This window comes from Borostomias antarcticus, assembly GCF_949987555.1.
Source record: "Borostomias antarcticus genome assembly, chromosome: 29".
NCBI classification, from domain to species: Eukaryota; Metazoa; Chordata; class Actinopteri; order Stomiiformes; family Stomiidae; genus Borostomias; species Borostomias antarcticus.
Window position 1 is genome coordinate 1,449,620 of NC_140262.1, and position 15,123 is coordinate 1,464,742.

The 15,123-nt window shown below is 44.4% G+C and overlaps 2 protein-coding genes across 2 annotated transcripts; one reads left to right on the forward strand and one right to left on the reverse strand.

Annotated features, from left to right (window-relative positions):
- The first annotated feature begins 386 nt into the window (after positions 1 to 386).
- On the forward strand, positions 387 to 10,235 carry casp7 (caspase 7, apoptosis-related cysteine peptidase). The gene is made up of 7 exons (XM_084459682.1): positions 387 to 498; positions 963 to 1,102; positions 4,073 to 4,224; positions 4,588 to 4,716; positions 5,536 to 5,711; positions 6,767 to 6,905; positions 7,247 to 10,235. The coding sequence occupies exons 2-7, from the start codon at positions 963 to 965 to the stop codon at positions 7,471 to 7,473; spliced, it is 963 nt and encodes a 320-aa protein (XP_084315808.1). The 5' UTR covers positions 387 to 498; the 3' UTR covers positions 7,474 to 10,235.
- A 326-nt stretch (positions 10,236 to 10,561) lies between these two features.
- Positions 10,562 to 13,285, reverse strand: LOC311326852 (zinc-binding protein A33; the record flags this gene model as incomplete). The annotated part of the gene is made up of 5 exons (XM_084459830.1): positions 10,562 to 11,139; positions 11,263 to 11,400; positions 12,594 to 12,834; positions 13,099 to 13,194; positions 13,280 to 13,285. The coding sequence occupies 5 exons, from the start codon at positions 13,283 to 13,285 to the stop codon at positions 10,562 to 10,564; spliced, it is 1,059 nt and encodes a 352-aa protein (XP_084315956.1).
- Between the last annotated feature and the right edge of the window lie 1,838 nt (positions 13,286 to 15,123).

Genomic DNA, 15,123 nt, shown 5'->3' on the forward strand with positions numbered 1-15,123 from the left:
GTTTCCCTTTTTTGTCAACAAAGCACCAGGGTTTTTAATCTCCATCTGGGTTTCTGGTGAGTAAACACACACACACGCACGCACGCACACGCACACACACACGCACATACACACACACATACACACACACACACACACACACTCTTGAGGTTGGTTTTATTCTGAATTTGACAGTGGTCTATTGCACTACAAATCTGTATCTCACTCTCTCGCACACACACTTCACATACACATATAGCCTACTTAAGTGTGTGTGTGCGTGCGTGCATGCGTGCGTGGCAAGAAAATTACAAATGACCTGAATTGAGACCAGTGACCTTCGATCGAGTTTTTGATTGGTCGGCTGTTCTCTCACGTCACTTCCTCTTTGTCTCTGTCAAGTTTCACTTTCTCCTGGCAAAGTTCAGAAGTTCTACTGAAGTGTTTATTTTATACCTTTGAAACTGTTTCAGCTATTACACACATTCAACGGCAAAGTCGAGCACTAGCTCAATAACTGTAAGTTAACCCGTTTATTAGACACAACGTTATAGTTTTTGTATTTGAATATAGATAGCAGATACAGAAAAACGTCTTAGTACGACGCTGAATCTTATTTGAGGAAACTGCTGTCAAACCCTAGCTAGTAACCAACCATAACCATAAACAGAATATAATGTTTTTATGGCTAAAATGATGCGATTAAAGTATGTTAGCTGACTGTGAACTGCTAATTAGTAGCTAATGTTAGCTTAGCAGTCACTGCAGTGGTGCACACTGGGGCTAGTAGCTAACAACACATTACGACATTTGTAAACATTTTACGTTATTTATAAATAAAGAATACGAGCTCTTATGAAGGCAGAGGGGCACAAAGCCTGTCCCGACCTAACAACGTTATTCAAAAGCTACTTTTCCTGCAACTTAAACCTTAAGAAGTTATGAAACTGAAGACTAACGTTAGCCTGATGTTTGTGGCACAGATGGCTGGAGAGCCCGAGGTCCCAAAGCTTGAGGAAGAAGAGGAGGAAGAAGAAGAGGAAGAAGAAAAAGAAGGAGACATCCCAGAAGACGCCACTGATGCCAGGCCAGATCGGAAGGCCAGATTCCTACTCTTTGGACGGTGAGTTCACAGTCTCGCAGTGGAAGATCATAACCTCGCCTTTATCAGTCAGCTACCAGTATAAACCATGTCATCTGTGAAAAATGTGCTTTAAACAAAATCACAGATGTATCTGTAATACATACCATGCACAGAATAGGGTGGGTGGATATCAGAAAGTGTGTGTCAATGTTTTCATCATCGTGTTCTTGTTCCCCACTCACAGTCCCAGTCACAAGGGGGCAATGCAAGCCTTCTAAAGCAGTAGGCCTATACACCACTTAGCAGATGCTTTTATACCATTTGAAGTGCTGATCAGTGTGCATGCATATGCATTTCTAGAATGTGTACATCATCCCAGAGGGACTTGAAATTGTGATACACATGCTGTATTTGTCAGTGCTTCTAATTGTGAAAGCAAAGCTAAAAGGAATCGTGACAGATGTTAATATTTATGATAGTATTTCACAATTAAGAGAATATGATTACTTTTAAAACTGTTATCAAAGGTGAGCTCTGGTACGCACAGTATCAAACCACTAGTTCAGCCGTGCGCCCACCCACCCTACCAAACTGATTTATATTGCTTCATTTTGTAATTACGAGATGACAAGCAGCTGGCTATATTGCCCCAAAATAGGACTTAAACCAAACATTGTTGTGGCATGGCGTCGCTTAAAGCGTCGTGTAACACTGATTTAACAGATTTCATGGAGGATTATAAGAAGAAGGAGAATAGTATGCTCAGCTAAACCACGTAACCGAGTCCATGGGTGCAGGGTTGAGACATTATCATGAACACCAGTGCTCTGGAAATGATGCTTTCAGTAGTATAGGCCTGATGGCGGCGTGACCAAAACGACAAGTTCATGCGGTAGACATGCTAAACCATCGTTAAGAGATGTCTGCCCATATGTACTGTTGTTTTGCATAATGGATTATTTCTTGAAATTATCTGTCAAGTCAAAGCATTTTGCCATTCACTATACTAGACTGTATATTTATTTGCCCGGGGACTGCGGGTGGAAATTAGCTGTTTAGCTATAACCTTGTACAGTGCATCTCTCCCTATTCTATAGGGTAAATGTCTACTCTACCTTGTCCCTGTCTTAAAAATAAATAAAATCAATCAATCAATCGATCAATACACTGAGCTAGACTACCCTAACAGCATTTTGGTCTAAATAGTCACTAGCGGCACATTGAACGAGAGCTCTGTGTGATTATAATCTGAATTTAGGCCTAAAACCCGCTGCCACTAGCTGAGTACTCACACCAGTTAATAACCAGGCAGGGTCACTAATGACGGCCCAGTGATAGGCCGCGGCTAAGCGCACATGCGTGCGCGTGTACAGTAGGGGGGCGAGAGGCCGATTCTGACCTGTCAGCAGAGCCTCCCGCGTGGTGCCCTGTCTGACCTCAGCAGCGAGGGGGTCCCCGCCTGAATAGGCCTTTAGAAAGATCTGGCGGGGTGGCGTGGTTGCTGACTCAGGGGGCTCGCGCTGCGCCGCCCACGTTCCCCCCACGCTCACCGGGCCAGTCCGGGTCTCCCAACAGCACAGAGAGCATGTCAGGATCGTAGCGCACGCTAAGAAAAAAAAACCAAACTCAAAACGCAAATTACCCAAATAGCAGAAACGGCACGTCGAGGGTCTGGGAGTTCGATTAGACTGGAAAAGAACGAAGCGAGCACGATAGGAGCCAGGCGTTTCAGATGCAGAGTGGCGTGGCGCTTAATGAGGAACCCAGGTAAGGGATGATGCCGGCCGCCCCCGATCCCCCTCCCCACTGAGCCACACAGTCGGGGGGCTCTTTGCCCACGCTCAGTCCCACCGTTGGGTACGGAAGCGCCGTGCGGGGGAGGGGGAGGGGGAGAGGAGGGAGGGAGGGAGGGGGCGCTGTGTAATGTTCTGGATCACATGTGAAATGGGAGTATGGCCGGGCTGGCTTTGTGTGTGTGAGTGTGTGTGTGTGTGTGTGTGTGTGTGTACAGTATACCTGAACACAGGCTCCCATTGTTACAGTAACGTGATGACTAGGCTGTTCTGGAGCTATGCTGACCTTGTCAGGCCCAGTGGCCCACTGTGACCCACCAATCTGGAGGGATCCCTTCGAGAATGGAAATATGACAGGTCTGTGAATGGTCACTCAATGTGAAAAAATTTGCGCTGTCGCTGGGTATACTTTGATTGGCTTATGATTTCTTGATGCCTGCGCGAGCCAAACATGATATAGTTTCATTATTAACCCTCCAGTGGATTAATGCGACCGATCTGGCCATGATTTTAACGCCTCATTTGAAAATGTATGTTCTCTATGGTCTCTGAGTAAGTTGTCCTGGGTGCTTTCCATTTCTCCTGACATTCTGTTGGCTTGGGTGAGTGTTTTTTTTTTGCTAACTTGACATTGAAGTCAGCGGCTTGTCTTCTGAAATACTGGTCCTAGTGGAGGTTGCGGTAACGACAGAACAAGGGATTTTAATACAAGGTCAACTTATTGAAATCTTTAGTTTTTTGATCTGGTCATCCTACTTTGAATGTATAGGGCTCAGCCTTCTACTCACTCACCTATATTTATTCAAATCGCTTGCTTGGTTGGGTCTATTCTTTAGAGATTAATGTAGTTGTCTGTTTTTCTTCATTTACTAACTTCTAGGTATATTGTATAGCAAATACCCATGGGCCCCATGGAAGGCTTAGTGTCCACCTTGTCGTCGGGATTCAGGATTGTCGACAGGATTCACACTGAATATTGAGCTTATTGAATTTGGTATTATTTTTTACTTAAAAAAAAAAAAAAAAAGTGTTAGAATTGGTCACGTCTATGTTTCATAATGGATTCAATCTGCTGGAGTGTAGTGCTGGATAAGCCTGCATATTGACAGGCATATTGAATCCATCTAGCCCTACGGACAGTGATCTCTTTGTGAGCCTACAGGCCATGTCTAATGTACCCCCTCCTTGTTTCTCCCTGTCTTGGTCTCTCCCCCAGTAAGAAGAATAAGGATGGCCATACTCGGGAGCAGGACTACTCTTCTGAAAGCCATTACAGAATCGTTTCACCAACATTCCAGTATAAGATGAGCCACCAGCGAGTGGGCAAGTGCATCATCATCAACAACAAGAACTTTGACGAAAAGACGGGTACGGCTACTACTTTTATACAACTAGTTCAGAGTTATGCCAGCCTCCAAAATTGAGCGTTTAGGACTACAGTCATAGCCATGCTATGATGACAAGGGCTTAGGACCTTTTTTATTATATGATTTAAGGCTTATGGAGCTGCATCAATTAATTTAGTTAAGTCGACTCCACTATCTGTTATCCTATCTGTTGCTCACCTTTGTGATTCCTAGCTATACTTTGTAATTCTGCCTAGTTTATCATGAGTTGTTAGGGTTTACTTTAAAATTGGCCTATTCATCTAAATGTTTGAAATGGTAGACTGCACATTAGGCAACAAAGTGAGTTTGAATGTGAATGGCGTGCGTGCGCATGTTCTTTCAGGGATGAATGTACGCAACGGCACAGACAGGGACGCAGGCGAGCTGTTCAAGTGCTTCAAGAGCCTGGGCTTCGAGGTCTGCATCTACAACGACCAGACGTGTGAGAGGATGGAGCGTCTGCTCAGAGAGGGTGAGAGACTAGACTCAACAGCACCTTCTACTGGTCAAGTTATGCAATTGTATATTTGAGAAAAAGGAGAAAAAATTACTTTTAGTGTTCTTAAGCTCAAACCCCTCCTGAAGGATTCCAAGCATACAGGATAATGGGTACCATGTGTAATGAAATGCTTAAATGCTTAATGTGTGGTTGAAGTATTCAACTGACTCAATCCTGCTCACCTTGACAACGATGACACTCTATTACTGCCGCTTTAATCAAACCCTTTGAAAATGGTATTAAGTTAATTTCAATCAGTTCCTTTCACCAATCAGTTTGCAATGAGGTTAAGTAGGTTTATTTGTCATATTTACAGGGTAATGAAAATGCGTACTTGAGAGCTTGTCCTCACATAGACCGTCAGTATTAAGTCAGTAATACTGTAAATCAGTTTAAGATAGGTGTGTCCTGGGGTCCGCGGTGGTGCAGCTGCCCACCGGGGACCGGGGTTCGCGCCCTGGTCTTGCCAGATACAAATATGATCGGATCCCACAGGGGAGTGGCATAGTGCTTAGTTTAATTTCGGCGCGAGGGTCTGCCACTCCACGGTGACCCCGTCTGGTGTCAGAGTCACGGTCACAGGCTTGAGGGAGTCAGCTGGCTGGCTCTCTCTTCCGGATCGCTGACCACGGGGTTGTGCGACAGAACCTCCACAACAGTGACAGTGGACAATTGGACAATAGGTCAGGTGTGATTGGCTACCAAATTGGGTGCAAATTCTATACATTTATATACTACATAAACAAAACAAAGAAGCTAGATGTGTTGTGTGTGTGTTCATGCCTGGCCCAGCCTCAGAGGAGGACCACAGCGACAGCTCCTGCTTCGCCTGCATTCTGCTGAGTCACGGCGAGGAGGGCATGATCTACGGCACGGACGGAGCCATGCCGATCAAGACCATGACTTCGCTCTTCAGGGGAGACATGTGCAAGAGTTTAGTGGGCAAGCCCAAACTCTTCTTCATCCAGGTGAGAACATTGGTGCTGAAGAGGACCAACCTCGCTTATAGTATTATTGAATCATGCCACGTAGTAGCCGTCTTTTGATACTGTAAGTTGAGGAATGGGTTTGGGGAAATGATGATTGGATTGGACATCAGAAATGTCAGGTGGACAACGTCTGCAGATTCCTCTTTGAGTGGATTTGTGTTTAATTAGGTTATTTCATATACTATTAGGCTATTTAATATATGTATTTATATATACATATATATATATATATGTGTGTATATATATATATATATATATATACTATTAGGCTATTTAATATATGTATTTATATATACATATATATATATATGTGTGTATATATATATATATATATACTATTAGGCTATTTAATATATGTATTTATATATATATATATGCTTAAATGCTTAATGTGTGGTTGAAGTATTCAACTGACTCAATCCTGCTCACCTTGACAACGATGACACTCTATTATTGCCGCTTTAATCAAACCCTTTGAAAATGGTGTCAAGTTCATTTCAATCAGTTCCTATATATATGTATGTATATATATATAAGGGATAATCAACGAGGAGCTGTGCACGGTTTGGATGCACGACACGGAGGCGGATAACAACCTGATGCTTAGCGAAGTGCATCCTAACCCTATAATACAGCTCCGAGTTGATTATCCCGCTTATACCATGGTCATTTTGCCAAAAACAACATGTGCCATTTACTCACATTTTCTACATTAAAATATAGAGAAATACACAGTTTATGCCTGTTTGTTACCACAGTTTGTCTTACAGTGTGTCACATCCATAATACTGTAGATGCCCACAGGTCGCCTCATCAATAGTGGGTGGACCTACACAATAGTCACAATACACAATTTCATATTCATACATTTCATACTCATAATATACACACCGTATCATGTAAATCAAAGACATGATTAGCAACATCTAGTTAAAATAAATTCACATAATCAGGTGTGGCTCACGGTGAGACAGAGGACACAGAGGACTACAAGTATTTGTCAAAGTAAAAGTAAACGTCATGTTGATCTACAGGCTTGTCGGGGCTCAGAGTTTGATGATGGGATTCAGACGGATTCGGGGCCCCCCAACGACACCCTGGAGACGGACGCCAATCCCAGGCATAAGATCCCAGTGGAGGCCGACTTCCTCTTCGCCTACTCTACCGTGCCAGGTAATCCACAGAATTCCCAAACATTCCCAGGTAACCTGGCTGCCCAGCTCTTAAACGTACCCCCATAGTCTGGCATGGCCGTCCACCGTCTCAATGGACCATGACAGCCGCTAATACATATCCAATTATCCACTCGGGCTGTTTGTGTCTTTAAAGAGCTTCAAGAGCTTGTTTAAAGGGTCAAATGTGTACTGTATGTCTATCTGTGTGTTTATACTTATACGTGTGAGTGTAAGTGTAAGTGCTATACTTGTGTGTGTATGTTGATGTGTATGTGTGTGCATGTGAGTGTATTTCATGGTCAGTGCCGAGTTTAGGGAGTGACATAGCTGTCCTTCCAGGGTATTACTCCTGGAGGAACCCCGGCCGCGGCTCCTGGTTCGTCCAGGCGCTGTGCAACGTCCTCAACGAGTTCGGCAAGCAGCTGGAGATCATGCAGATCCTCACGCGCGTCAACTACATGGTGGCCACCAGCTTCGAGTCGTGGTCCGAAGACCCGCGCTTCAGCGAGAAGAAGCAGATCCCGTGCGTGGTGTCCATGCTGACCAAAGAGCTGTACTTCAACTGACCGCAACGCGCTCCACCTCCAGACCCACTCGACTGACCAGACCGACTGACCCACACGCCGACCGAGCGGTCGTAACATTCAGGGATGAATCCTGGCCCGGCGGGACGCTGCACCGTTTGGGCATGTACGCCATTTTGCATGTGTAGCGTAGCTGGGCCTAAAACAAGCTCTCGAAAATGAATTTTATTCGGTGGCACTCCGCGTTCATGTGTTGGTGGTGATACTTGGCTCTTCTTCAGGTTATTCTGAATAATTGATGTCACATTTGATCTGATCTTTGTCGACAGGCAGTGTGAAATATCCATGTTATTTTGCCGAGCCGGAAATTTGCTGCCATTTTTGTAAGGTTGTTTTAGGGTTGTGGGGAGGGAATCACATCTGAAAATGGTTTGGTCCGATTTCCAGCTTGTCCTGATATGGACGAGGGTGCTTCTAGTAGGTTAGAGTATTTATTTGCTACAGAATGTTAGTAGAACGTCATTCATATTCATGACTTTGAATATTATTCAGTATATTTAAATATTCATTATTCTTCCACAGTTTCACTATACAGCCTAATTGAAAACGGATGAGAACTCTTAAGGGTATAATGTGGATTAGAAGAGACCTTCCCTGTCAGGATTATCAAGGGACTTTCCATTTGCAAAATGCTGGTACAATAACTACACTGGTCAGTATAAAGCACTTTAGAAGGATCACTTGAATAGACTTGATTTAAATGAGTCAGACAGTCTGAGATGTTAATTGATGTTAAGCTGGAAACCGGATGATTTCATTTTTGGCCATCTGTCTTTATGTTTTTATATTGTCCTCAAAAATACCACTATGACAATTTGATAATTGATCAGTTCTCACTATAAAGATGTGTCCTATGAGGCTCTTGTCCCTCGGGCATAACGATCCAAGTGATTTAAGGACAGGACCCAGAACACTCTCGTAGCAGTAGATGCTAATGGCGTCACGCTGTCAACCTCAGGTTTTTTTGAGAGTTCGTTATGCATTAGTTTGTGTACTATTACTAAGCCTCACAGTTGCAATAGCCAGGGAAATGTGAAAATCTGCCTCAACAAAGTTGTATGTGAGTTTGGATCAAGGGCACAGCAAATATTTCATGACAACATAAGCAATGAGGACTTGGGATGTGCCAGTTTTCTGAATATAAACATACATTATTCATGAAGATGAAGATTACAAGACTGGCAGTAAAAATGCTTAGCAAACTTTTATTGCTTGTCAGTTTAACTTTGACTTGTGGAGTCAATGTATTGACATATCAAAATACTGGGATTGCTGTCCATGTCTTCTTCTCAGTGCTGGGGTTCAGTCATCTATCTCTTCACTTCCCCTTTCTCATTCTGCAAATTCAGACAATTCACCTTTTTGGTTCTGGCACAGCATCACCTGCTGGTCTCAAACCATGTTGAGCGGAAACCGTGCATGTCTGAATTTGTGTGTCAAAATAGAGGAACATTGTGATATATAGGTGACTTTGATCTTGGCTTAAAGCACAAATGACCACATTGTTTAACTGTATATCAGTGTGGTATATTGTCAGTCAAAGAATTATCACAGTAATTCATTATCACAGTTAAAGACACCAAGCATTGTCCCTTTTCTAAATTCAATGCATCAAAATGTATGTGTGCACTAACTTAAAATGAACAAAAAGCCCGACATGTTTTGGGGGAAAAAAATTATAAAACAAATGCAAATTTGGGTATCCCTTTATTTTTTTGGTCCCACTTGTTTTGATTTGAGTTTACTGTGTAATTCCCAGCAATTATTACCTCCCACTTGGAACCTTGGTAAGGTCCATTTCATTTTCTAATGACATGTTATTATGCATTGACTATCCAATATTTACATATATTTGATCTTTTTTTATAGGGCCTTGAAGGTTGTTGTTGCAGATTCACTGCATGTTTGTTCTAGTCAGAAATAATCTGTCTGTCATTGAAGACCAAAAATAGAAGATAGTTGAGTGGAACACAGAGACCAGATGTGGAGGCATGGAGTCCCGAGATGAGTGAAACACCCACTTTAACCCCGATCCCCGGGCGTGTCTCTCCTCATCTGGTCACTGTGTTCTAGTCAACTCTTCTGTTTGGTCTGAATCATCCAGAGGCAGCTATTACTGGTGGTGACATGTCACAATCCACATGTCACAATTCCTACACTGTATTCTCCCAACGTTGTTGCGACGACAAGATGGCTACCATGAGTCAGGAACACTGGGAAAAAGTTCAGTGCTAGCTTGAATTTCTTTGACATTTTATTTTTCAAGTCTGTTTTTTGCATCAGTCTTTTATTTCTTTTCTTTTTTTTACACAATCTCACACTATTTCTAGAATCCAGATGGTGAACAGTGCTCTGGTAACAAGTACACATGTTGCCCACAACACACAATAATACTGTACCTGTCAATGACACAGATAGCACTCTTGAATCCTCTCGACACATGGATCTCTTATCAGTGATGTAGTGCACAACCGGTACTGAAAGGAGAGTTTGCTCCACTTGTTTTGGAATGGAATTGAAGGGAAAAATATTTTAGAGGTACATTTTTAAATGCTTTCCAGTGTTAAATGCTGTTGTCCTCAGAAATATATTTTTAATGATTTGGAAAATATATACAGTATTGGGAGGCAAAGTCCCGAAAAAAAAATAGAAAGAAATATTGTGAATTTCCTAAATATTGCCATACTATATGGCCCCATTTTGAATCTGGGGCAGTACAATGTTTAAATTACTTCATCAAAGGAATGCCTATGTAAACATTTATTTTATTGTATTAAACATGACGATCCTATTTTGTAATGAGTTTGTGTGGTTCTTTTTTTGTCATCTTGAACAACAAATACAGCCATGAGGCTGCCAGTAATAATAACTGCTGAGTAGAGGCCTTCACACACTGGTCTGGGTCTGGAGGGTGTTCCAAAAACAAGGGCCAGTCAAGCAATGGCCTACATATCAGCAATAAACAGATCTGGATCGGTCAGTGAGATTTTACAGCACATGAAAAACAACATCTGGTATATTCCAATACTTTCCTCTCACGTCCGCCCCCAACAATCAATCTTCTTCCTGTTCAAAGGGTAGGTGCAGACCGGGATGCGTCGCAGATCTTCATGGGCATCCAGTTGGTCTCCTGGTTGTCGTGTCCTGGGCACACCGCCTGATGGAGGACGTTAGTGAAGGTCCCGGCGCAGAAGCAGTGCAGCGGGGTCATGGTGTCGGCCCCTAGGAAGCACACTAGACCCCCGGGGAAGCTGCAGTACACCCCGATACGCGTGAAACAATGTCCGGCCACTAGGGGGAGCGTGTGAGGCACCCTGCCGTGCCAGGCCGTGTAGTCTCCGTTGAAATACTCCACGCACCACGACTCCCCTCCGCGGCCCAGCCAGCTGTCCTCGGCGCTGCCTTTGCGAGGGATGGTGGGATACGTCAGGCCCAGTTCCCAGTACGTCTTCCCGCTCACCTGGACCTCCCAGTAATGGCGGCCCTCCTGGAAGCCCTGGCGGCTAATGGCGTTCAGAGTGGTGTCGAAGCGCAAGGGGGTCTCGGGGACGTCTTGCCAGGTCTCGGTGTAGGTGGCCGTGTCGCCCTCAGGAGAGATGATTAGTTTCGGGTGAGCGGTATCAGGGTCAAGAACAACATCCGTGGCATCTGGGAAAAAAACAAATAATTCAGAAATAGGTAGAGTATACTGTATACAGTATAATCTTACTTGAGACACAAGCAAATAAGAACTAACAAGGTTTCTCCTCAATGAACCCTCTAAGGACTCACAGCTCTGGAAGAGTTTCTTGGTCACAGGGACCTGGGAGCGGATGAACAGCAGGAGATTGATGGTTAGACTCAGGAGCTGTTCATTCTTGAACTCGTCCTGCTGAATCAGGTCTGGATCGGTCATCTTCAGTGTCTCAGCTATCCTGATAGTGATAGTGGGTGTAATACACACAAGGCTGCCTGAGGGGTGTAGTTCCCTCAGGCAGATGCTTCAGAATCCCCCAGTGCAGGCTGAAGAACTCTTTTGAACTCCAGGCCCTAAGTTTGCTAGAGGCAGTGGCGGTTATAGGAGGTGGCCACAAGTGATAAAGGCCTTGCCACCACAGTTGCCTCCCTATTTGTATGGGGGAGATAACTTCTGCCCCCACCGCCCAGCTGGAACCCTGTCACCCTATTGCCACCCCAGGTAAAACTTGCTAGAACCGCTACTAGCTGCTTCACTCTTACTCTTACTTACTCTTACACCATTACGATGACTACAATGGGCAGTGTGTAATTTATTGGATGATGGCAGTCTGTGTATTATGTACTGTAGGTATTGTGTGTGTGTGTGTGTGTGTGTGTGTATGTGTGCGTACATCCATGCATGCATGTGTATGGGTAATATGTTATTCATATTTTACATTATAGCAGACACTATTGTATGTGTCCAAGACAATTTTCCTTTCCTAAACTTATTTTACAAACAGCAGAAGCAAAAACTGAAGAAAATAAAGAAAATAACAATAGTTTGTAGTATAGATATTGTAGGCCATATATATTCTCTGGTAAATCTGTACAGTATCTATAACTAACTAAATATCTATAAAAACCTGTCCGTAAACAAACATGTTGTGTTAGCTGGTAACATTTTTGAGTATGTCAGTATAGAGAATAACAACCCAAAAGTTAGCAGTTCCTCTTCATGCTATGTGAGTGAACTCACCTTCTATCAGTCTCTGTATTCTGTATGGGGGAACAACGCAGAAGTCAAAGGTAAATTATTGTAATATTGAGAGACATTACATTCACACCGCCAAAACCATATACAGTACAATGGCAATAAAAATATTTCGTACCCTGTCTCACATGGGCCTTATTTAAGGACCTGCAAACACTTACCTGAGTGTCTTAACTTGCGCGTCTGTACAACCGTCAGTATGTTGTATACAATTTCAGCCACAGAAAAACAGACCTGTTTTTGCTATTCCCTCAGCTCAACAAGATAGGTTTGTGTGAATTTGGCCCTGGGGTTGTGTTGCATGATTTGAAAGTTGTGCATTCATATATAATTCACATCACAGATCAAAGTTCACGAGTTTCAGACTAGTGGCCCAGTGTCATTTTCAGACAAACTCTGACCTTGTCGTAGCTCTTCTGTCCGTCTTTCATCTGGGCAGTGAGCTGGTCCAGCTCCTGATCCACTTCCTGGGTGAGGTGGTAGCAACACTCCATCCTGTCCTCAATGATTCGCTCTGTCGCCTCACACTCCATGTCCAACTGGGTCAGAGTGATCCGCAGGTCCTCGTCCAAAACCCTCTTCATGTCCTCGTACTTCTTCTTGATCTTCTCCTTCAGCACACTGGTCTTTTTCTGAAGGGGAGGGGTTAGGGGATAGAGAGGACAGATGAAAGCCAGGGGTGAAAGCCATCGATTAATAATTAATATCGATGCATAGAACTGGACATGCAGCTTCGAGCTGATGAATAACCAAGTTATTTACAGATGAATAACCAAGTTATTTACAGATGAATAACCAAGTTATTTTATGTACCATTTACAGTGATATATTTAAATCAACTTTCCCCCCCAAAAAACATTTTGTTTTCAGTTTTAGCAGATTGGTTATTAACTTACTGTTAAGTCCACCTGCTTTGCAGCCAGTTTTTTCATTCTGTAGGCGACAATATCTCGTTGTCTCTGGAGGTGCTGTTGATGCTTCACCAGTGTTTCCTATCACAGAAGGGAAGCAGACATAAGAGGGCATACAGAGTAAAAAAACAACAACATCATAGAGACGGAGAGAAAAGTAGCCTACAGTCATTTCTCAAGAGTCGTTGCATCAATCATATCCAAACGAGCTTTTCTCAAAGCACCAATAACATGGATTTACTTGAGTGTGGCCTAACATGATGAGTGCCTATCCGATCTTCTCTCCACAGCCTGCAGTATCTCCTATCCCTCTCGGAGTGAAGAACAAGCCCGTCGATTCACGAGCGCGAACACGGTTACCCGAGCCTTTATACAGTACTACTATGTGGGATGCCTCAGCATTGTTATGGAGAGGTGATGGGTGTGAGGGCTAGGGCAGGGTAGAACTATCTGTCCCTACCCGCTTCACTGTCCTCGTGCCCTGGGAAGCATGCGCCTCGTTCCATTCAGGGACGGGAGAACGTAAATCTCTGGTTTGGAGACAAGAGGGTGACTCCTATCTGTAGGAAGGATCAGAGGTTTTGGACTGGGGCAGTCAGTCTGTCAGTGATGTTGATCTGTGCGACTCTAAACTAAGCAGTCAAGGAGAGCGCTATTTTTATAAGCCTGTTTCTGACCTTACATGGCCGGGCCATTACTGTATGTGTTTGTGTCAGTGGGTGTGTTTGAGTGTGTGTTGTCACCTGCCAAACCTGTTCCTTGTGCACAAGATAGATAGTGTAGCCAAAGGTAGAGAAAATGATACAGAGAAAAAAAGAATGAAAAAGGTTGAGGCATATAGTCTTTAACATCAGCCAGACAGAGTACTAAAGGTTCTCTTTGCCAACAGAGCAGCTTCGGTTCATGTCAGGGCGTCCCAATGATACAAGCCGGCCTTGACCCCATCGCGCTCTTGTGAACGGCGCGCACCACAAAAGTGTGAAGAGCTGCCAAATGCCACGTGCCTGTCCGTCCACCTAGCCTGACATACCGGCACGACGGGGGGGGGGGGGGGGGGGGAATTAATTGATGCTCGCTTCCCTGGCGCACCCACCCACACACCGCATGGCACTTCCAGCCTGGCAGGGCTACATTAGTTGTTCCAGCCGTGACCAATGAGGTGCCCGCAGCGCCTTAACCATGTGACCTGTTACCAGAGAGTGTGTGGTGTGGGCAGCAACAGGTGGGTTTATGAGTGACTAAGACTAAGTTCCACTGATTGTCACACACCTGAGTGTGTGAAATTTGTTCTCCGCATTTGACCCATCCCCTGGGGGAGCGGTGAGCAGCAGCGGTGCCGCGCTCGGGAATCATTGGGTGATGTAGCCCCCCAATTCCAACCCTTGAGTGCTCTGACAGACATGGTCATTTGCAAGATGTTTGACAATTACAGGACACAGGTGGTCTTAACTAGCCAGATTAAAGGGGGATTGTCTCTGTCAGCTAGGCTTTAGCTTTCTAGGTACCGTATATGAGTATCCCCGGTGCTGTCTCCAGTCCACGGCCTGGGGCCTGTTCACGGAGGACGACAAGGAGGATGTGGACGGTCTCTGCTACGGGACACACTACATCAGGCTTTGTAAGGAATGCATCACACCCACTAAAAAGGTACGCTGCGTCCCTAACAACAAGCCATGGATTAATAAGGACATTAAAGCCCTGCTTAACAGAAAAAGAGGGCTTTTATGGCTAAGGACAGAGAGGAGGCCAGGTCAGTCCAGAAGGAAGCTGCAGAGGGCCAAAAAGCTACAGGGAGAGGGTGGAGAGAGAACTGGAGCTGAACAGCACCAAGGAAGTGTGGGAGGGGATGAAGAGGATCACAGGGCTGGGTACTTCAGGCCCAACTGTGGTAGGTGGTCAAGAATGTGTGGGGAAGCTAACTGACATATTCCAACACCTATTCAACCTCTCCCTAAGGCTGAAAAAGGTGTCACTGCTGTGGAAGATCTCCTGCGTCGTTCCAGTGCCCGA

What these genes read in the sequence shown, in the direction of transcription:
- casp7 (XM_084459682.1), top strand. Translation starts at nt 963, where the DNA reads ATGGCTGGAGAGCCCGAGGTCCCAAAGCTTGAGGAAGAAGAGGAGGAA. An exon ending in GAACTTTGACGAAAAGACGG is followed by an intron (nt 4,225 to 4,587) that starts GTACGGCTACTA and finishes ATGTTCTTTCAG; the next exon opens with GGATGAATGTACGCAACGGC. An exon ending in GGAGCGTCTGCTCAGAGAGG is followed by an intron (nt 4,717 to 5,535) that starts GTGAGAGACTAG and finishes TGCCTGGCCCAG; the next exon opens with CCTCAGAGGAGGACCACAGC.